This window comes from Megascapheus bottae, chromosome 5 (genome assembly GCF_031878675.1).
Source record: "Megascapheus bottae isolate mThoBot1 chromosome 5, mThoBot2.hap1, whole genome shotgun sequence".
NCBI classification, from domain to species: Eukaryota; Metazoa; Chordata; class Mammalia; order Rodentia; family Geomyidae; genus Megascapheus; species Megascapheus bottae.
Window position 1 is genome coordinate 68,059,535 of NC_143513.1, and position 23,335 is coordinate 68,082,869.

The window sequence follows — 23,335 nt, forward strand, 5'->3', positions numbered from 1 at the left end:
CTGTCCCTTGGACTTTCTCAAGGCCAGAGCTCTACCACTTGAGCCTCAGCACCACTTCCGATTTTTTTATATCTATGTGGTATCTAGGAATTGAACCTGGGTCTTTGTGAATGCTAGGCAAGCACTCTACCACTAGGCCAAACTCCCGGCCCTATTTTTTTTTTAACTCTAATAAATTCCTTCATTATTTTAGTGGCTCTATTGTTAATTTTTTTCTAGTGAGACTAGGTTAACCAAAATCATCTGACATGGAAAAGGAGGAGGTAAGGTTAAAAAAGAACCTAATTAGCAAGTTAATTATAGCAGGCAAAAAAAGTGCACCAGTTACATAAATAAGCTATTGTTATGTGCATGCAAGTTGGGCCTTGTCAAGGGACTTGTTAAAGTTTAGAGGTCAGAGGATCCATGTAATTACATGTTTAGCAGAAAACAATAAAAGCAAAACAGCCCCCAGAATTGGGAATGGCTGATGAGCTATTAACAGAACTGCCTTACTGTCAGAGCTGTAACTGTTAAAAGGGTGGTTGGAGTTGCTCAGGGATTCCAGAAAGGACAGAACTCCCTACCTCCCACCCCTCTACCCCCCCCCCCCCAAAAAAAAAAACTGGCTGGAGCCAGAGTTAACAGAATTGTTAATGAGAAAAGTTTAAAGACCTGGCCACAAGGTTCTTGGGCCAAAGAAGTGGAATAGAGCTGGTAATGTCACTATGCTGAGCAGCAAGAAGAAATACATCGTCAATGGCAACTCTAGGATTAAAGCCCAGGTGAGACTGAGATCTTGTTGTGCTGTCTGTGGCCATTACTATGCAAAGCCAGCTTCTCCTTCCTTTCTGCTTTCCTTCCTCACTCTGGCTCACCGTGAGCTACCCCCCTGTAGCAGCCTCTTTCCCTCCCTTGTCTTGGTGCCTATTGCAGTTAGGCAGTGTTCTCTGGGATTGAAGCAGAGGGTTACCCACAGGACTGTGGTTTCTGACAAGGTAGGAAAGTCAAATCAATTATTGATAGATTCCACAAGTAGAATGGGTAGATCATTGTATTAGAAAATGGACTGATGAGTAAATGATGACTATAGCTGTTGAAGGGAGAGGACACCAGACATGATCCACTTATACATTCTGATTATTAGTGAAAGAAGCATTTTCTTAGGAATGGGTATAACTCACTATGTGTAAATGATTAGCCTTTCTCTGATATTCTTCTCTTGTTAAAACAAATGAATTCATTGTCTAACTAGTTAGCAAGAAGGATATGTACTAAACCTGCACAGCCTAGTGTCGCTTAAATGTGTTCTTGGTGAAGGTATTACTACAAAGGGAAAAGACATACAGAAGACTTCAGCTTAACAAAACTGATTTCAGATGACAATGCAGGTAGGTATCTTCATGGCTTACTGTTAGTAGGGTAAATAAATGTTTAGTCATTAGTTCTATAAATCTATAGATTGGGAGTGCATGGCCCCCTCTAGTGGAGTGAGCATGTGCACATGCACGTATGCATATTATACTGCATGGAGGGGTGAGGAAGGCATATCGCATATCTGAGGCAAAGTTTGTTATATATATATTTTTTTTATTTTTTTATTTTTTTATTTTTTTTGCCAGTCCTGGGCTTAAGCTCAGGGCCTGAGCACTGTCCTTGGATTTTTCTCAAGGCTAGAACTCTACCACTTGAGCCTCAGCATCACTTCTGGCTTTTTCTAAGTATGTGGTACCAAGGAATTGAACCCAGGTCTTCGTGCATGCTAGGCAAGCACTCTACCACTAGGCCAATCTCCTGGCCCAGAGTTTGTTATGTTTTTTTAGGAGGCATTGTTGAAGTTAGTCTGTCCTTGGGGCCTATGGAAAGTCAATTACTGTGACTGCCTGCATATTGTAGGCATAAGAATGTAAGGGTGAAGGCCAGGAGTATTAAGTATCATCTGGAACCTTCAACAGTAAGTAATAGAAATAAATTGCAGAAGGTTATCAGCCCTGTAAAGGCTGTGATCTGCGTATTTATCTAGTCTAGTCATCTACCAATTAAAGTGGCTGTAAGAGTTACAAGAATATTAAATTGTATGAATGGGAGAAATTATTGAATTTCTTGAATTTCTTGCTGTATGTTACAGTTTACATACATTGTCTCATTTAGCTCTCTAAAACCTGTGACATGTTTTTATCTCTGTTGTGTTTATGGGAAAATAGGGCTAATAAAAACATTTTGACCAAGGAGAGGAGATGGGGGAAGTGAAATGGGGACAAAAACATGAGAAGGGTATCAGTGTGTATGAAGTAATGCACCTTCTATCAGGCAAATATAACTGTAACCCCTCTATTATTTACAATAAAAAAATATATGAAGAAAAGAAAAAAAACATTTTGACCAACATCACATAGCTAATGAATGGCACAGACAGTACTCTAATGAAATTCCAGAATGTTCTGTCTTGATAGAAGTTTTTCCAAAATTTATAGATCATACCATTTCATGAGAATCTTGAAACCTGGCAAGTCATTTCCCTTTTTGTACCTTATAGTTTTCTATATGAAGATTATAGATGTACAGTCTCAGCTTTAATTTTTAGTGAAACTATACAAAGGATTTCTGTTCTGTTTTTTGTTTTGTTTTTGTTTGTTTGCTTGTTGCCAGTTCTGGGGCTCAAACACCGGGCCTGGGCATTGCTAGTAAGCTCCTTTTGCTCAAGGCTAGCACTCTACCACTTGAGCCACAGTACTACTTCCAGTTATCTGGTGATTAATTGAAGGTAAGAATTTCATGGGCTTTTCTGCCCTTATTGGCTTTGAACTGTGATCCTCAGATCTCAGCCTCCTGAGTAGCTAGGATTACAGGCGTGAGCCACCAGTGCCTGGCTGCAAAAGATTTCTGAATATAATTCTGCTTCATAAAGCTGTTTTTAACCAAGACATCTTTCTAATTTTTGGTCTTAATTTTATTATAAAAAGTAAATATTAGCCACCATGGTGCTAGTGGTTTATTCCTGTAACCCTAGCTACTCAGGAGGCTGACATCTGAGGATCACAGTTCAAAGCCAGCCAAGGCAAGAAAGTCCATGAGAGTTCTTACCTTCAATTAGCTACCAGATAATTGGAAGTGGTACTGTGGCTCAAAATGGTGGAACACAGCCTTGAGTGAAAAAGCTCTCAGGGTCAACACCCTGACCCTGAGTTCAAACCCCACTACCAACAAAACAAAAAAGTATATAATCAGAAAGTAGATCGAAGATTGAAATTTGAAACCAAACGTAGTATTCCACATCTAAGAAGTTAGAGATAGGAGGATCTTGAGTTCAAGGATTGCCCTCAAAAAAGTTAGCAAACCCCTACCTCGAAAACAAAATTAAAGACTAGGAGTGTAATTCAAGTGACAGAGAACTTCCTAGCAAGTACAAGACCTTGGGTTCAATTTCTAGTACATAAAAAGAAAAAAGGAGATTAAAATTTGATAGAGACAAAGTAGATTCATGTTCCATTCATAGTTTCATTTTTAGAAAAAAATTAGAAGAAATAATTTATAGAAGAAAATTACTCTTCTTCCCATAGTCTTAATATTCCAAATATGGCTGGTAGTGAAACCATCTACACTGAAAGCCAATAAGCCTTAAATTGCTCTCTTAACATGGAGGTTCTTTTCTTTTTTATAACTAAGGTTCTTTCTCTTAGCAGATCCAGTTTGCTGACCAGAAGCAAGAATTCAACAAACGTCCCACCAAAATTGGACGTCGCTCTCTGTCCCGTTCTATTTCTCAGTCATCTACTGACAGCTATAGCTCAGGTAAGTACTGAGTTACCATGACCTCTCTTTCAAGGCTCTTAGGTATAACAAACCTTTCCATCTGTCAAGGCCAGTTATACATGTTTAAACTTGTGCCTTAAATAAATATTTTGAGTCAAAAAATTTTTAATTATACTTTTAGTATCTTTAAGTAGTTGTACAAAGGAGTTGTTCAACTCCTTTGTTTTTAAATACAATGCATTTTGAACAAATTTAAACCTTGGGAAGTCGAGAGTGGTGCTTCATGAAATTCTTCTCTTCCCGCAGAAGTAAAAGGGGATTGATGATTAAGGAAATTAAGTTCTTTGATCTACGGAAGGATGGGTGTATGTTTGTGAGTGACATTCACTGAGCAGCATGTAGAAAGACTTATATTTTCTTCATCCTTTAAAAATAAAAAAAATAGGTTCACATCCCTCCATCTGGTACTACAAAATAACAGTTAATCTCAATTGCCCCAAGAAACAATGCAAACATTGTCCATTCTTAGTTCAAGCAGATGGGTTTTTTCTTTCTAAAGCTGTGTCTTTGTTTTGGTTGTTACTTATTCTGTCCTTTGCAGCGACATTAATTCAAATATATGTGCTCTTGGAGTGACTTACCCTCATGTCAGATGACTTATCTTTATGTCAGATGTGCTGTTAGTAAGTAGTGGACCACTGGCAGGCAATGGCAATGCCCAGTTAACAGTTTCAACATGCCAGGCGAGGTGGCTCATGCCTTCAATCCTAGCTACTCTGGAGGCTGAGATCTGAGGATCGAGGATCAAAGCCAGCCCCGGCACTAAAATGTCTCTAAAATGTCTGAGACTGTTATCTCTAATTAATCACCAGAGAACTGGAAGTGGCCCTGTGGCTCAAGGGGTAGGGCGGTAACCTTGAGCTGAAGAGTTCAGGGACAAGACCCAGGCCCAGAATTCAAGTCTCACGACCAGGGGGGGAAAAAAAGTCTCATGGACTTTCCTGCCCTGGCTAGCCTCTTGTACTGCAATCTTCAGATCTCTGCCTTCTGAGAAGCTACTATTACAAGTATGAGCTACTAGCACCCAGTCAAATTCAGTATTTAAAAATAAGTCGGGTGGGAGGGCAGGAATTTGGCCTAGTGGCAGAGTGCTTGCCTAGCATACACGAAGACCCAGGTTTGATTCCTCAGTACCACATGTATAGAAAAAGCCAGAAGTGGTGCTATGGCTCAAGTGGCAGACCATTACCCTTGAGAAAGCCCAAGGACAGTACTCAGGCCCTGAGTTCAAGCCCCAGGACTGAGAAAAATAAATAAATAAAAATTCAGGGATCCTAGGAATGTGGCTTAGTGGTAGAGTGCTTGCCTAGCATGTATGAAGCCTTCAGTATGATTTCTCAGTACCATTTGGCAATGCTCAAGTGGTTGAGTGCTAGCCTTGAACAAAAGAAGCTCAGGGACAGTGCCCAGGCCCTAATGTAGAGCACTTACCTAGCATGTACAATGCCCTGGTTTCATCCTCAGAATTGCAAAAGTACGTAAATAAAATAAAAATGAAGTTGTATACTTTCTCTGCATACAAAAAGTGACATCATATCACTTCTCTGCTCGAAACCCTCTAGTGATCTTGCAGTCTCACTCTGCAAGAGGGTTTATGCGGTGGGGATGGGGGGGTGGGTGCGGGAGGGAGGGTTATGGGGCTTAAACTAGGCCTGGGCACTGTCCCTGAGCTCTTTACCTCAAGACTGCCATCCTACCCTTGAGCCAAGCCCCACATCCCGTTTTCTAGAGTTTATTTGGAGTTAAGAGTTTCAGGTCCTTTTGTGCCCTGGCTGGCTTTGAACCTCGATCCTCAGATCTCAGCCTCCTGAGTAGCTAGGATTACAGGTGTGAGCCACCATGCTCGGCAACTAAAAAGGTTCTTACAGTGACCGAAATATCCCTGTATCATCCGGTTGCCATTTTATATATATATATATATATGTTTGTTTGTTTGTTTGTTTGTTTGTTTTGCCAGTCCTGGGCTTGAGCTCAGGGCCTGAGCACTGTCCTTGGGTTTTCTCAAGGCTAGAGCTCTACCACTTGAGCCTCAGTACCACTTCCAGCTTTTTTCTATGTATGTGGAACCCGGGTCTTCATGCATGCTAGGCAAGCACTTTAACCACTAGGCCAAACTCCCGGCCCCATTATGTATTTTTTATCTCATTTCTATTTCCACATACTTCCTTCACTTCAAACCTTTCAGCTCACTCCAGCCACACTAACTTTTCCTACTGTTATTTTGAAATGTGCCAGCAACTGTCTTGTTCACAACCTTTGCACTTGTTGTTTCCTCTGCCTGGAATGTTCTTCTTCTAAATACATGCATGGCTGGCTACCTTGTTTTCTGTTTTTCACCAAATTACCGTCTTTGCATTCTGGCCTATTCTTTTTAAACTGCACCTAGCAGGATAATTGAAGTTAATAACAATGTATTATATTCTTGAAAACTGCTCAGAATATAGTTGGTAAGTGTTTTTACCTCAAAAAAAGATAGGTGGGATGATTTATATGTTAATTAGTTCTATTGAGTCATTCCATAGTGCATACTTCAGAACATCATGTCATGTACAATAAATACAGTACATATAATTTTGACAATGAAAAATTTTAAAAATTGTACCAGCACCCCACCCAGCACTATCAGCATTCTTTCATTTTTCTTATATGACATACTATATATATTCTACTAATTTTTTCTTTTTTTTTTTTGCCGGTCTTGGGCCTTGAACTCAGGGTCTGAGTACTATCCTTGGGCTGTTCTCAAAGCTAGCGCTCTACCATATGAGCCACAGTGCCACTTCTGGCTTTTTCTGTTTATGTGGTACTGAGGAATAGAGCCTAGGATTTCGTGCATGCTAGGCAAGCACTGTATCACTAGGCCATACTCCTGGCCATATTCTGCAAATTTTTGTTTTTCTTCCCCTATTTGAATATAAAATCTACGAGAACAGAGATTTTTGCATTTCTTGTATGGCTACATTTAGAAAGCCAACATTTAGAACTGTATTTGACACAGAAGAGTTAGTAAATAAATATTGGTGAAAAGGGGTTCCGAACATCCTTTTTCTTTTCATCTTGTTTCTTGCAAAACAAACCCACTGCATCATACATGTTAGACAAGTACTTTACCACTAAGCCCCAGAAACATTATTATTCTATTTTAAGCCTTTATTGAGGTCTATGGGTATACTATTCTATGAATGTTATACATCAAGAGGAGTTTTACAACATTCAAAAAGATACCTTCCTGTTCATACACTAAGTTTTGCCAAGTTCTCATTCAAGACCCACTACCAGCCTCCACAGATAAGGGTCCTCATCTAAACTTCAGAACACAGAAAATGATTTGATGGGTTATTTTCTTAGTCCTCTGAAAGATGCTATATAATAACTAGTACCTTTCTAGATGTGTGGGAGAGAAATTAATCCATTATATGCAATGGATATGTATTAAGGAGTTGGAACTTAATACTAGGGGAATGTGGGTTGAAAATCACTTAATAAGAAACAAACTTTTCAAAAGTCCCCTAAGCAAAAAAACCCAAAGATTCATAGAAGCAAAACAGAAAGTCTTCAGAGTCAGACCATTCTCAATTATGTTTCTTAAAAACCTGTCTTGGCAGTGAGTTAATTTATTAGGGATGATGAAGGAAGACTGAGTCCCTTGTTTATGATTAGTGCTTATAAAGTTTGTGGTAGGGGCCGGGAGTTGGCCTAGTGGTAGAGTGCTTGCCTAGCATGCATGAAGACCCAGGTTCAATTCCTCAGTACCACATACATAGAAAAAAAAGCTAGAAGTGGTGGTGAGGCTCAAGTGGTAGAGCTCTAGCCTTGAGAAAGTCCAAGGACAGTGCTCAGGCCCTGAGCTCAAGCCCAGGACTGGCAAAAAAAAAAAAGTTTAAGATAATCTTCACATTCTTCTAAACAACAAAGTTTTTTTATGTTATGTTTTGATTGCTAGTATAGCTTTTCACACATTTGTAGAGTTAACACACAAATCTGTATTATTTTTTTATGGAATAAATAAATTGGGGCCAAGAAGAACTGCCTGACTTAAAGTAATTTAATAGCACTGATTGAACTAGAATTCTGACTGTTCTCCTAGCAGTAATCTACAGTATCATAGCTGCTAGGAGATGAGAATCAAGTATCAGCTATTGAATATAGGTAGGCATGTTCTGTGGGATAGATTATGGATTAGTGATCAAGACATGTTTTGATTCTGGAAAATCATGAAACAAGAACATTTCTAGGGCTGGAGGTATTGCTTGGGTGTAAAGCAAGAATCGGATTTCAAACTGCAGAATATCTCTCTGTCTCTGTCTTTCTCTCACTCTTGCTCTCTCCCTTCCACACACATATACACATAAACTTAAATTGTAGTTTATATTGCTTTTTGTTGTTGTTGTTAGTCGTGGGACTTGAACTCTGGGCCTGGATGTTGTCCCTGAGCTCTTCAGGTCAAGGCTCCTGCCCTACTCCTTGAGCCACAGCACCACTTGCCACTTCCACTTCTGGTTTTCTAGTGATTAATTGGAGATAAGAGTCTCAGGGACTTAGCTGGGCGCAGTGGCTCACTGGCTCACACCTGTATTCCTAGCTATTCAGGAAGCTAAGATCTGAGGTCATGGTTCAAAGCCAACCACAGCTTGAGCTCAGGACTTGAGCACTGTCCTTGGACTTTCTCAAGGCTAGCACTCTACAACTTGAGCCTCAGCACCAATTCCGGCTTTTTGCTATGTATGTAGGGTACCAAGGAATCGAACCCGGGTCTTTGTGCATGCTAGGCAAGCACTCTACCAGTAGGCCAAACTCCCGGCCCCACCCTGAGAATCTTATCTCCACTTAACCTCTAAAAAATGGGAAGTGAGGCTTGGCTCAAGGGTAGGGCCAGGCTGAGTTCAAGCCCCATGACCTACAATAAGAAAAGAGTTTCACAGACTTTTTAGTGCTCGGCCTGGCTTGGAACTGCTAGCCTCAGATCTTAGCCCCCTGAGTAGTTAGGATTACAAGCATGAGCCACTACACCTGGCTTTTATATTACTTTTGTATCTAGAAACTAAGCCATTTGGAGTATCAGCTCAATTATTCCCAAAATTTTTCTAGTGGGATTTAGATGAAAGTATAAACATAGGGAAAGAAAGGATCTGTTAAACCCTTAATTTACATTTGGATATTTCAGCCAATTTGAGAATTGCTCATTAAATCAATAGGGGTGAACCTAGGTCTAAGATCCAATGCTCTAGGTTTTCAAAGTGTTTCACGTATACTGGTATTGTGCCTTGAACACAGAGTCTCCTGCTTTCTGCAATTGTAATGTGTGTTATGAAACTCTCTTTCATTTCTGAATTTATTGCAATGAAAGCAAAGACCATCTATTACCTGCCATATGTTCCCAGACCTTAGATTAGGTTCCATACAGAGATGTGGAAGTTGAATTTGTTGGGTAAACAGTTGGGGATATAAATGAGTATAAGGCATGAGCAGTTTAATAACCGACCTTATTGAATAGGCTATGACATTACTTCCATTTTATATATCAGAAAGATGAAGACTTCAATGAAAGTCTATATGACTGAAGAGTATATGACCACTCTGTTGATTGATTAGTTGGTTGGTTGATCAGTTTGTTTGAAGTGCTGGGATTGAACTAAGGGCCTTGCATACTCTAGGAAAGTGGTCTATCACTGGGCTACATAATTAGCACTTGATTTTTTTTAGATCATGTCTCTTTGTAGCTTGAACTTGCTAAGCAGCCCAGGCTAGCTGCAAACTCCAAATAACCTAGCATAGTCATATTATATGTATGAGCCATTGTGTAAAGTGCTTGATACCAGTATTTGGAATGGTTATTGAGTGGCATTAAAAATCATCACGGTCTGGGAAAAAAAAATGTTGAGATAATCTAAATGTGAACTCTTATTTTTCAAAAGCAATTTATTTGTAAATTTGGATCTGGCCTGGGAAAGGCTGTTACCTTCTTTCAGATGAAGAAGCATGGTTCCCCTAAACTATATCAAAATATCAAGCTGTTTCTGGGCTTCTTTGCCAAAAGAACTTTGAGCTCACTCACTAGGAGGGGAGAACTAAAGACTTTTTGTACAGATTAGCTCCTTTCAAGAACAAAAGTCCCTTTGGGGATTTACTAATTCCCTCACCTCCCTTGGGGCCCTATTCATTCCTGTGGCCTCGTGTTAGGACTTTGCTCCAGGGAAGTTTTCCAGTTCAAGAGAGATCCTCAAGCCCCTGCTGACCCCACAGTGTGCAGCCCCAGGCCTGATTAACTGGGCAAGGTCAGACTTGCCATTTACAGCCCCACCTCTCCACACACCCTTTGCTAAGAAATCCCAGAAATGCCTTAATTATGTAGATATTAGTAGATCAGATTATTAGTTGATCAGAGTACCACAGATCCTAGAAATTCTGAGCTTTCACTGCCTCTAAAGTATTTGGAGTACTTTTTCCTGCATTGAGAGGGAAAAAAATGCTTTGTTGACAGTACTTTATAGTCCCCACTCCTCCCCAAAAAACTCTGAGGATAAGAAAGAACTATCTTCTGACACTTAAACATGAATCATCCAGAAAAATGATTCACGATTACAGAATTACATGAGGACTAAAAGACTTCAGCAAAATCTGTGAATAGCAATAGCAGCAGCTGCCTATTTTTTTTTTATTTTTATTTTTTTATTTTTTGCCAGTCCTGGGCTTGGGCTCAGGGCCTGAGCACTGTCCTTGGACTTTCTCAAGGCTAGAGCTCTACCACTTGAGCCTCAGCACCACTTCCGGCTTTTTTCTATGTATGTGGTACCAAGGAATCGAACCCGGGTCTTCGTGCATGCTAGGCAAGCACTTTACCACTAGGCCAAACTCCTGGCCCAGCAGCTGCCTATTTGGCCACACAACCACAAGTCTTGGGTCTTTCTCATGTGTATTGCTAAATGGACTAGTTATCAGAGCATTTCTACTGTACCAAAAAAAGTATTGATTTATTGCTTTGGAAATCTAAAGTGCCTCGTGCAGATCTGCTGAGGCCAGCAAGAAGGGAGAACATGACTACTCCATGTCAGAATGAGTCTCTGTTGTCAGAGTCTAATTGCATCTGCAGGCATAGCTCAGCTTCATCAAAGCCAGTCCTGAAAGAGAAAGCTCTGTTATGTCAGACAAACACTTTTTGTGTGGTTCTTAATTCCTTTCCCAGGAGTTCCTTATTTTGTACATCTTATCTGTTTAGTTATTATACTAAAAGACAAATTGTTTCAGGCATTTAAGGACCTGACAGGGAAAGGTATCTGGGATCCTAGGAACCTACAGATAAATGCCCATGACTTGCATTAGGAATTTTAATAATTTGATATTATGTTATAACCTCTCTCTTTGCTTATTCAAGTATCTCTTAATCTCCAAAATAAAAATTTAGCCCTATGTTAATACTAATAAATACTTATGTCTTTGGTAACCTTTTTTACTTTGTTCCTTCTGATCTATGGCTAGCACTTTCTACAGATGGTTTGGATAACCCAGCTTCATAGTTCCATTAGGCATTTCCCAGAGGTGTTCATTTATGTGCTATTAATGACTAAGAAGCCTCCATTTCTTACAGGATTTAGAATTTTAGAGGAATACAAATTTTTGTTTCTCTAATGGTATGTAATAGTTTGGCCTTTTTTTCCTTTGTCATTCAGCGGCTTCATATACAGACAGTTCTGATGATGAGACATCTCCCAGAGATAAGCAGCAAAAGAATTCTAAGGGAAGCAGTGACTTCTGTGTCAAGAACATCAAACAGGCAGAATTTGGACGCAGAGAAATTGAAATTGCTGAGCAAGGTAAAGAAAGCAAATACCAAGATGGGCCTATAATCTTAGCTACTCGGGAGGCTGAGATCTAAGGATCACGGTTCAAAGCCAGCCTGGGCACAAAAGTCTATAAGACTCTTATCTCCACTTAACCACCAGAAAAACTGGAAATGGCGCTGTGGCTCAAGGAGTAGAGCGCTAGCCTTGAGCTGAAAAAGTCAGGGACAGTGCCCAGGCCCAGAGTTCAACCCCTTGACTGACCAAAAAAAAGAAGAAAAAAAGAAAACAAATACCCTTTTCCCACTCTACCTGCCTGTGTCTTTTTGTCCCCATTAATTCCATTGTTTGTCCTGAGATCTGAAAGTTTGTGAAATTTCAGTGAAATAATGAAGAATACTAACAATAGAATCTGAGTTCACAAAACACTGTAGAAAGGGGGCATAGGTAGGTTTAGTCTCTGAAACAAAGTCCTAGAGAAGGAGAACTGGCATGTAGAACATTCTAGAGACATTACATCTGAATATCTCTTAGAAAAGAAAATACAGATTAATGTCTGATCCCGTGGGAAATAAAATCTAACATAATTTGATCAAGAGAAGTATCAACCTAATAGGGTGAGTTTTTCTGTTTATATTCTCTCCTAATATTGCTGTGATTGTATTTGTTCTTTTCAGAAATGCCTGCACTGATGGCTTTAAGGAAGAGAGCTCAAGGAGAAAAGCCTTTGGCTGGAGCCAAAATTGTGGGTTGTACACACATCACTGCTCAAACTGCTGTGAGTCTTTTCCTTTCTTTTAATAACAATAGTTAATAATTTCTACCTCTACTGAGTCTTGTAATGAGCCAGCACCAAGCTAACAGCTGAACAAGAATTAGTTTGTTAGTCTTCATAATGTCACGTAAAGCACATATACCTCTTTCTATTTTCTTTTCTTTTTTTTTTTTTGCCAGTCCTGGGCTTGGGCTCAGGGCCTGAGCACTGTCCCTGGATTTTCTACCACTTGAGCCACAGCACCACTTCTGGCTTTTTTGCTACATATGTGGTACCGAGGAATTGAACCCAGGTCTTTGTGCATGCTAGGCAAGCACTCTGCCACTAGGCCAAACTCCCGGCCCCCTCTTTCTATTTTCTAAACAAGGAGGGCTTAAGTAATTTGTCCATGTTATATAGGAGTAAATCACAGAATCAAGATATGCATATCAGTACAATTAAGGATGCTTCCACAGTATATAATACTGCTTCCCTTTAGCTTCTATTTCAGTCTCATTTCTTTCTTTTTTTTTTTTTTTTGCCAGTCATGGTGCTTGAACTCAGGGCCTGAGCACTGTCCTTGGGTTTTCTCAAGGCTAGAGGTCTACCACTTGAGCCACAGCTCCACTTCTGGCTTTTTCTATGTATTTGGTACCAAGGCATCAAAGTGGGTCTTGCATGCATGCTAGGCAAGCACTCTTAGCACTAGGCCAAACTCTTGGTCAAAAATTATTATTATTTTTTTTTCATGGGTCATAGGGCTTGAACTCTAGGCCTGAGTGCTATGTCTGAGCTCTTTAGCTCAAGTCTACCACCCTACCCTTTGAACCCCAGCCCCAATTCCCATTTTTGCCTGTCCTGGGGCTTGAACTCAGGGCCTGAACAATGTCCTTGGGCTTTCTTAAGACTAGAGCTCTACCACTTGAGCCACAGCACCAATTCCACTTTTTTTTACACATGTAGTACCGAGGAATCACATCCAGGTCTTTGTGCATGCTAGGTAAACACTCTACAACTAGGCCAAACTCCCAGTTCCTTAAATAATTCTTTTTTTTTTTTTTGCCAGTCCTGGGCTTAAGCTCAGGGCCTGAGGACTGTCCTTAGATTTTTCTCAAGGCTAGAATTCTACCACTTGAGCCTCAGTACCACTTCTGGCTTTTTTTTTTCTCTCTGTATTTGGTACCGAGGAATCAAACCCAGGTCTTCATGCATGCTAGGCAAGCATCCTACCACTAGGCCAAACTCCTGGCCCCTTAAATAATATTTTTTGTTTGCATGCCAGTACTGGTATTTGAATTCAGGTCCTCATGGACTTTTTTTGCTTTTTTGCTTACAGCTGTTGCTCTACCACTGAGATAAACCTCCACTTCAAACTTTTTGTTTATTAAGGAATAAAGAAACTCAGGACCTTTTTTTCTCCTTTGCCCATCAAACCATAATCCTGAGATCTCAGCCTCCTGAGTAGCTAGAATTACAGATGTGAGCCACCAGTACCCATTGTGTATATTTTTTCCACAAACAAGAACATTCTGATACAATCAGGCTATCAATATTGCTATCAATATTGAGAAACTTTATTGCCATTTTATCTTCAAATCCCATTAAAGTTTTACTAATTGTACCAACTGAATTGTTTTTTTTTGTTGTTGGTTTTTTTTTGCCTGTCCTGGGCTTGAGCTCAGGGCCTGAGCACTGTCCTTGGACTTTCTCAAGGCTAGAGCTCTACCACTTGAGCCTCAGCACCACTTCCAGCTTTTTGCTATGTATGTGGTACTGAGGAATCGAACCCGGGTCATCATGCATGCTAGGCAAGCATTTTAACCACTAGGCCAAACTCCCGGCCCCATCCAGCTGAATTTTTAAACAACAAAACAATCTAGTTCATGGTTACATGTTGAATTTAATTGTCATACTTCTTAGTCTTAGATTTCCATGATCTTGACACACTTGAAGATTACAGATGTTTTTATTTAAGAATTTATCTTTAAGTAGTTTTACAGAGGAGTTTCAATTCAACATAAGAATTTATGAGCACAGGGCTGGGAATTTGGCCTAGTGGTAGAGTGCTTGTGTAGCATGCACAAAGACCGGGTTTCAATTCCTCAGTACTAAATACATAGAAAAAAAGACAGAAGTGGTGCTGTGGCTTAAGTGGTAGAGCTCTAGCTTTGAGAAAGCCCAAGCACAATGCTTAGGTCCTGAGCCCAAGCCCAGAATTGGCCAAAAAAAAAAAAAAAAATTGTGAGCATAGTGTAACAGATGAATTATTTGGTAAAATAATCTGAAATCGGATTTTTCTGGTATTTCCTTGGTATTAGACCAAGCTATGTACCTATATTAAGAATATCATAGATGTGTCACTATATTTTTTCCATTGAATATAATCATTTCAGTTTTTCTTATGAGTGATGATATAATTTTAATCCCTTGATTAAGGTTGTTTCTGCCAGGTTTTCCTCTGTAAAAGTTATTCTCCCTTCTGTAGTAAATTTTTTTGTAGTACTATAGAACTTTTGTTATATTCTTCTGTTATATTGTTCTTTTTTGTGTGTGTTTTATGCCCATCTCTGAACATAGCCAATCATCCCCCCTACTCCTAATCTCTTGTGAGTACTAATGGGAGACCCTGGAAAAGAGCTTGCCTGTGAGTGTCTACAGTGGGGCTGTCATGGATTCCTAATGATACACATTTCCACACTTAGCCTCTAATTAAAGTTTTAGCTCCTTTTTTTTTTTACCCTCATATATAGCAGCTCACCAAAGACAATACATCCTTAAAAGGATATATGACTTTTTCATGTTCAGTTGCTTTATGATTTGAGCTCTTTGATGGGCTAAAGTATGACCTTGTACATTGTTCAACTTTTTTATGTTATTAAGGTGGAAGTTTTTCCTGCTTTTTCTATCTTAAGTAGAAGCAGAACTGTAAGTCTATGTTTTATATTAAAAAAAATACATTAACTCTAAAATCCTTGGTTTCATTTAATCTTTTGGGGAGACCCAATGGTTAAATAGGCTCAGCTGGAGCCTCCTCTTAAGTCTTCCCAACCCTTGTCAACTAGTTGCTCAAAACGTGGAAGAGGTTCAACAGAACACAATTTGAAACTTGTTCAAATATATAGATTTATCTAGTTATTTCATTGAAGATTTGGTCATTTCTCACCCTCTCCTTAATACAGGTGCTTATGGAAACTCTGGGTGCTCTGGGGGCACAGTGCCGATGGGCTGCCTGTAACATCTATTCCACTCTCAATGAAGTGGCAGCTGCACTAGCAGAAAGTGGTAAGATTTTTCAATTGTTCTCTGTGTCTATAACTAAAGTAAGCCTCCAAGAAGTTCCATTGTTTCTATAAAAAATCTTAAAGGAAGGTTGACAGTAAAGGAACTGCCTTTGATGATATAAATCCATATTCTTGATAGTTTTCTTCTCTTTCTAGGCTTCTCTTGTCAAACATGATTTAAATTGTTTCATATTTAACAGAGATCCATCTATTCTAATATTCTGTTATTGGTGCTTTGCTTTAATTTACTAGTAGAACAGCAACAAACTCTACTCACTTCGAGATAATGTGGGTTGGAGAAGGAAATACTTGAACCCCAGTGTCATAGTCTGCTGGATTCTAAGCAAATGCTTTGCCCTGACTTAATGTTTAATGTTTCTGTGTCAGCTATCAGGAGAATTTGACTTGGCAGATTCATATTTTATCACAATATCCACTGGTACTGGAAGGATAAAAGAAATAAAAAAAAATCCAGGTGCTGGAGGCTCACGCTTATAATCCCTGCTACTCAGGAAGCTGAGATTTGAGGATTGTGGTTGGAAACCAGCCTGGGCAGAAAAGTCCCTCTGAGACTCTCCAATTAACAACTAAAAAACCATTAGCGGAGCTATGGCCCAAAGTGGTAGAGCACTAGCCTTGACCAAAAGAACTGAAGGACAGCACCCAGGCCCTGAGTTCAAGCCCCTCAGACCAACCAAATAGAGAGAGAGAGAAACTTGGACTGGGAATACTAGAAAACCCAATATGTACATCTCTTCTTTTGCTAGCATTCTTTCCATTCATTTTTGTTTTATCTATATCCATAAAATATATTGATATGTACATGACAGGAAAGTATACAAATATTCAAATATTAAAAGTATAACCCAAAGAACTAAATATACACATTCACGCATTCTTTTTTTCCTTCCACAGATGCTTGTGGTTCACTTTAAGAACTAAAGGAACAAATGAGATGATGTCTTTGTCCTCAGAATATTATATTCCAATAGATAAAACTATATACTTGCAGAAATAATGAGTAGTACATATGATAAATGATACATAATATATATGATAAATGTCACAGTATATCATAAATCTACATTCAGTAGAAAAAAAATAGATTTAGTTCAGATTCCTTTGGAGCTCACTTCCAGCTGGCTTATGCAGGCTTCATAAAGAAGCATGATATTTCACTGGGATATGACATGAAGCAGATATTTTAGCAGAGTATGCAAGTTTTCATGATAAAGAAGGTAGGACAACTAAAGTATAGAAACAAGAAAAGTCAGAGTAGATTGGGAAAGGATGAGAAAGCCAGTCTGTATGAAATAGTTATTTCTGTTAGTTCTTTTTCTTTTAGTCATATTTTTAGCCACCATTATCCTCTCATCTGTTATACTTATTCTCTTTGAGCTAGCAAGAGCAAAATGACCATTAAAAGACAAAGGAATCGCGGGCCGGGAGTTTAGCCTAGTGGTATAGTGCTTACCTAGCATGCACGAAGACCAGGGTTCTATTCCTTGGTACCACATACATAGAGAAAACCAAGAAGTGGTGCTGAGGCTCAAGTGGTAGAGCTCTAGCCTTGAAAAAGTCCAAGGACAGTGCTCAGGCCCTGAGCTCCAGCCAGGACTGGCAAAAGAAAAAAAAAAAGACAAAGGAATGAATAAAAGGACTATAAACATTAGCCGGGCGTGGTGGCTCATACCTGTAATCCTAGCTACTCACAAGGCTGAGATCTGAGGATTGAAGTTCAGAGCCAGCCTAGGCACTAAAGTCCATGAGACTCTTATCTTCAATTAACCACTAGAAAATCGGAAGTGGGGCTATGGCCCAAGGGGTAAGGCAATAGCCTTGAGCCGAAGAGCTCAGGGACAGCACCCAAGCCCAGAGTTCAAGTCCCACAACCAACAACAACAAAAAAGTTTATAAGCAAGTCAACTCAAGGAATATAAGAGAATGAGGGTTTGGGATGAGGAAACCAGCACCTTCTTATCAAAGTTGTGGGAGCCAGCTGTTTTCTTATCCTTTAATAGTTTTTCCTTGTCCCTTTTTTGTAGGATTTCCTGTCTTTGCTTGGAAAGGAGAGTCGGAAGATGACTTTTGGTGGTGCATTGACAGATGTGTAAATGTGGAAGGCTGGCAGCCAAACATGGTGGGTCAGATTTCTGTTAACTCCATTGTGTAAGGAGCACAGGTGATGGTGGAAGGAGATTGTGGCAGAGAGGATTTCCCAATAAAATAAATGAAAAAATGGTTTCAATTCTATCTGCTATACCTGGGTTTCCAATAGAACTCAATGTTTCTGCTTAGGTACTTCAAGAATACTGAACTTCTGGGCACCAGTGGCTTACACCTAGAATCCTAGCTACTAAAGAGGCTGAAATCTGAGAGTCACAGTTTAAAGCCAGTCCAAACAGATCCCTGTGAGATTCTTATCTCCAATTAACCACTCAAAAACTGGAAGTGGCACTGTGGTTCAAATGGCAGAGCACTAACCTCGAGTACAAAGAGGCTTAGGAACAGTGCCCAGGCCTTGAGTTCAGGTCCCACAACCAACAAAAAGCAACAACAACCAAAAATAACACAAAAAAATACTGAATCTTTTATATCTTCAAAAGTGCCTTAATGGGGCCAGGAGTTTGGCCTAGTGGTAAAAGTGCTTACCTAGCATGCATGAAGACCCAGGTTCAATTCCTTGGTACCATATGCATAGAAAAAAGCCAGTAGTGGTTCTGTGGCTCAAGTGGTAGAACCCTAGCCTTGAGAACAAAGCCCAAGGACAGTGCTCAGTCCCTGAGTTCAAGCCCTAGGACTGGCAAAAAAAAAAAAAAAAAAAAGAAGAAGAAGAAGAAAGAAAGAAGTGCCTTGGCTGGGCAAGGTGGCTCACGCCTATAATCCTAGCTACTCAGGAGGCTGAGATCTGAGGATCAAGGTCCAAAGCCAGCCTGGGCACAAAAGGACCTGAGACCCTCTAGAAAAACGGGAAACAGGGCTTGGTTCAAAGGTAGGGCGGTAGCTGAAGAGCTCAGGGACAGCACTCAGGCCAAGTTCAAGCCCCATGACCACCACTCCCCACCCCCCCCCCACAAAAAAAGTGTTTTAACCAGCCTAGCACATGACAACCTGAATACTCAGGAGGCTAAGAGAAAAAGATTTTGAGTTCCTTGCCAACCTTGGTTACATAGTGAGTTCTATTCTACCATTGATTACTTAAGACCTTGTCTCAAAAAAAAAAAAAAAAAAAAAGAAAAAGAGAAAAGTACCTTGTTAGTACTGATGTTGAACACAATTTTCTCAAGATTCACATATGACTGGTTAAAAGAGAGCAAGAATAATGCTTTTTTATCTCTTGTCACTGTATACAATCCCCTCTATAACAGCTACCCAAAACAACAAACCCTAGAGTTACTGAGGGACTTAGCTTTCTCTCTAGAATCCAAATGCTAATTAATAGTATATCTGAAAAGCTTCCAAGTTCAAATTTCTTTTCCTTTTTGACTTCCCACCTTTAAAAAGTAGAACCTGGGTGACTGGGAATGTGGTTTAGTGGTAGAGTGTTTGCCTAGCATGGATCAAGTCCTGGGTTTGATTCCTTAGTACCACATAAACAGAAAGATCTGGAAGTGTTACTGTGACTCATGTGGTAGACCACTAGCCATGAGCAAAAGAAGTTCAGGAACAGTGCCCAGGCTCTGAGTTCAAGCCCCAGGACTGGAGTGAGATTGTCCAAAAAGAAATATGCTCTTTTCCTGACTTATATAAACTAACCCCCTTGTATATCATCTTTATAACAATTTAAAGTTATTTTTTTTTAAGAAAGCTAGGCAACAGTCACCTTTCTCTTATTGTACATGCAATGTAACAACATACAGTTTTGGTGCTTAACAATATTCTTTTTTTTCTTTAATAAAGGATATTTATTTGAGAAAAAAAAAAGCTAAGTACCAGTGTCTCATGCCTGTAAATCCTAGCCACTCAGAATACTGAGAACTGAGGATCAAGGTTAAAACTAGCCAGGGCCTGAGCACTGTCCTTGGGTTTTCTCAAGGCTAGAGCTCTACCACTTGAGCCTCAGCACCACTTCCGGCTTTTTTTTTTTCTATGTATGTGGTACCGAGGAATCGAACCCGGGTCTTCCTGCATGCTAGGCAAGCACTCTACCACTAGGCCAAACTCCCAGCCCTCCATGAGATTCTTATCTCTGGCTCTGTGGCTCAAAGTGGTAGAGCACTAACCTTGAGCCGAAGAGTTTCTTTCTTTCTTTCTTTTTTTTTTTTTTTGTCTTTTTGTTAGTGGTGAGGCCTGGGCATTGTCCCTGAGCTCTTCAGCTAGAGACTATCACTCTACCACAGGGCCTAAGTGTTGTCCTTGACCTCTTCAGCTCAGGCTACCACCTTACCACAGTGCCACAGCCACTTCTGGTTTTCTAGTGGTTAATTGGAGATAAGTCTCAGTCTTTGAAAGGATCAGTTTTATCTTGTGTAATTGTTATTCTTAATGTACTTTGTTATTTCTCTTCTCTTTTGTTGCCTTTTGGTTCATCTCATATTGTTACAGTATCTGACTTTGTTACCTGGCATATTGTATATACATTTATTTGTTTATTTGAAATAGGAAAGGGAAGGGGGAGGAAACAAGATGATTGGGAGGGGCTAGGGGGACGGACATGGGGACAAAAACATGAGAAGGGATATCAATGAGTGAAAAGTAATATACCTAATATCTGGTGAATATAACTGTAACCCCTCTATACATTACAATTTTTTTTTAAAAAGTCTCACAGTCTTTAGTGCCTGGACTGATTTTGAACCTCAATCCTCAGATCTCAGCCTCCTGAATAGCTAGGACTACACGTATGAGCCACCGCGCCCCAGCTCAGGAGTTTCATTTTTTACTTCATTTTATTTTGGTTTATTTTGGCAGTACCTGAGATTGAACTCAACACCTCATATTAGCTCTGCCATTAGAGCCATGTCCCCAGACCTTTTGCCTTTTTAGTTTATTGAGAATTTGTGTTTTTGCCTAGACCAGCCTTCTACTCCCTTTACTTTTGCGTAGCTGGGACCAGAGACATATACTACCATGTCCAACTTGTTTTCAAGGCAAAGTCTTTTTGTTCAGCTGAACTCAAACTGTAATCCTATCTCTTCCAAGTAGATAGGATTATAGGCATGTGTCACCACACCATGCCCTTAGTTCACTTTTCAGAAGATCTTATCTAGAGCTGGAGTGTAATTCTCTGGTGGAGCATTTCACATGCACAAAGCCCTGGGTTCCAATTCTTAGCCCTGAAAGCAATAACAAAATAATCAGGTTTGGAGGCCTAATAAGACATCATATTTAAGAAGCAAAAGGCTATAAAATGTATGAGGCAGTCTTGATTTGTAACTTTTTCTGCACATTAGTAAGAAGGTAAATTAAGGAATCAACTGGAAGAAAAATGATTGTTTGCATAAAGGTCATAAAGTAGATCTAGCTAATAACCATCAGAAAGGAAGCCTTTTCTGTAGTTTGTGGTCCAGGTCACGTGGCACCATATGCTGGTTTGAGAAAGCTGGGTTAAAGCCTTCAGATCCAAGGGGAGGGTGAGTGACAATAGCTTCAAGATGAGTCAGCCCATTCCAAAAATTTAAGTGATAGGATGGTATCTGGCTGACAGGCTATGAGAAGCTATGCTAGGAGGGGTTCTCCTGGGAATAAAACACTAATTTAATAGTCAGGAACATGGGGAATATATAGAATTATGCCCAGAGAGGTTTTACAAACTGTGGAGCCAGCACAGACTTCTGCTGAGGTTAATAAAGAGAGTTAGACAAGGACAAAAACAGTTCACACACTCAACAAGTTCCATACTCTTTGGATTTTTTCCTTTCCAACCTCAGGAAGATTCTCTGATAACCAAAAATTTCTGTAATAGAATCACATTGGGGAAAAGATGGGATATATTCATTATAATGGACAGCAACTACCTGCCTATTCAGATATCACCACCCCCTCCCTGTAGTATGAGGAATTGAATCCAGGGCCTCATTGAAACACTAGACAACTTGAGATATAGTCTTGTTAACTTTGCTTGGTCTACCTTGGTACTCAGAATTCTCTAGTAGCTAGTATTATATGCATGTGCCACCTGTGAGGCACAGATACCTTTGTGGTTTTTTTTTTTGTTTTTTTTTTTTTTTTTTTTTTTTGCCAGTCCTGGGCTTGAGCTCAGGGCCTGAGCACTGTCCTTGGACTTTCTCAAGGCTAGAGCTCTACCACTTGAGCCTCAGCACCACTTCCGGCTTTTTTCTATATGTGGTACCGAGGAATTGAACCTGGGTCTTCATGCATGCTAGGCAAGCACTTTAACCACTAGGCCAAACTCCTGGCCCGACAGATACCTTTGTTAATAGGGAAAAGTAGTTTAGTGAGACTTAACACGCAGTTTCCAATTATTTAATTTTTTTGTATTTTGTTTCTCATCTATTTTGTGGCTGAAGATAAACAACAGCAAGGAAAAAGCCCATAGATGACATACTTGCAAAAAGGAAAGAAGAAACTCACAGAATACTTTGGTGTGAGTTCCAACTTAAAGTGTAGAACAAAAATAAGAATTCGAATGAGAGTCCTACCTTGGTCTTTGCTTTCAAATAGGACTGGATGGAGTAAAAGGAAAAAATAGCTCAATAGTGGGAGCAGAATAAGAGAAGAGAACAGATAATAATCTGAAAGTTGGGGATTCCATGTGCCATGATCCAGGATGGCATTTTTAGTAATTGTAGAAGGAGAAACTGTGAAATGGATGCATATCATCAGAGGCCAACTTAGTTCTGTGGGACTTGCCAGAAGAATGGGTGGGACAACTTACAAAAATCATGCTAAGCACTTCCATCCAATAGCCTCATGAAGGGCTGAAATGCCATAGCCTAGGGCCTGATGCATTCTACACTGGACTTTCTTTAGCTTATTTATAATTCAGAAACTTTCCGTTGCTGAGCAGAGCTCCAGTGGGCACAGTATTGTATTTATCTTTAATCCCAACCTGAAATAGTGATGAGCTGTTCAGAGGCATGCTTGCACACCTACATGCTGCACGGTTCCCTGGTTATTTTTAATTTGGTTAATACAGAGTGTGAGGTTGTGCTAGGCAAAACCCTACAGTGCTGCCTCATATATCGGGTGGGAGAGTGTATGCACTTTGGGAGAAATAACGGATTAACAAATACAGTTTAAAAGCTATTGTTCTGAGAGAGAGACAAATATATTAGAAACCTTTTATTAAAACTAAGCCTTGACCAAATATATGTAAAGCTCCGAATTTAACTACTAGAAATTGGTCCTATTAAATTTAAACTTTATAGGATTTCTAAGTACATTCAAGAACTAGTGGTTTAGTCTTAATCTAATATTTTTTTCCTTTAAAGTCTGTAGATAATAAGTTCCTCAGATATTCCTAGATATTCCTTTGAGCCAGATATGATAGCCTACTCTTGTAATGATAATACTCAGAGGAGGTGGCGGCAGGAGGACCCCAGGTTCAAGGCCACCTAGGTTGCACAGTGATATCTTGTTTCAGTTAATTAATTAAAATTTAAAGTATTCTGAATCAGTTCACAGCTCACTTTTTTCATGAATGTGCTGAATTTAAAAGTTGACATATTTAGATTTAAATAAAAAGAAATAAATGGTCTAGATTCCTAATTAAATATCAATTCATAAGAAAACTTTCATCACCTTACCAAGTATTTTGATACAGTATG

At 39.6% G+C, this 23,335-nt stretch overlaps 1 protein-coding gene across 1 annotated transcript in view; it reads left to right on the top strand.

Annotated features, from left to right (window-relative positions):
- Ahcyl2 (adenosylhomocysteinase like 2) overlaps nucleotides 1-23,335 on the top strand; it is a 160,285-nt gene that overhangs the window by 107,615 nt on the left and 29,335 nt on the right. The window contains exons 2-6 of the mRNA XM_090333276.1: nucleotides 3,663-3,771; nucleotides 11,460-11,603; nucleotides 12,248-12,348; nucleotides 15,504-15,606; nucleotides 17,651-17,745. Of these exons, the coding sequence (XP_090189402.1) occupies nucleotides 3,663-3,771; nucleotides 11,460-11,603; nucleotides 12,248-12,348; nucleotides 15,504-15,606; nucleotides 17,651-17,745 (552 nt within the window). The remainder of the gene's footprint in view (nucleotides 1-3,662; nucleotides 3,772-11,459; nucleotides 11,604-12,247; nucleotides 12,349-15,503; nucleotides 15,607-17,650; nucleotides 17,746-23,335) is intronic.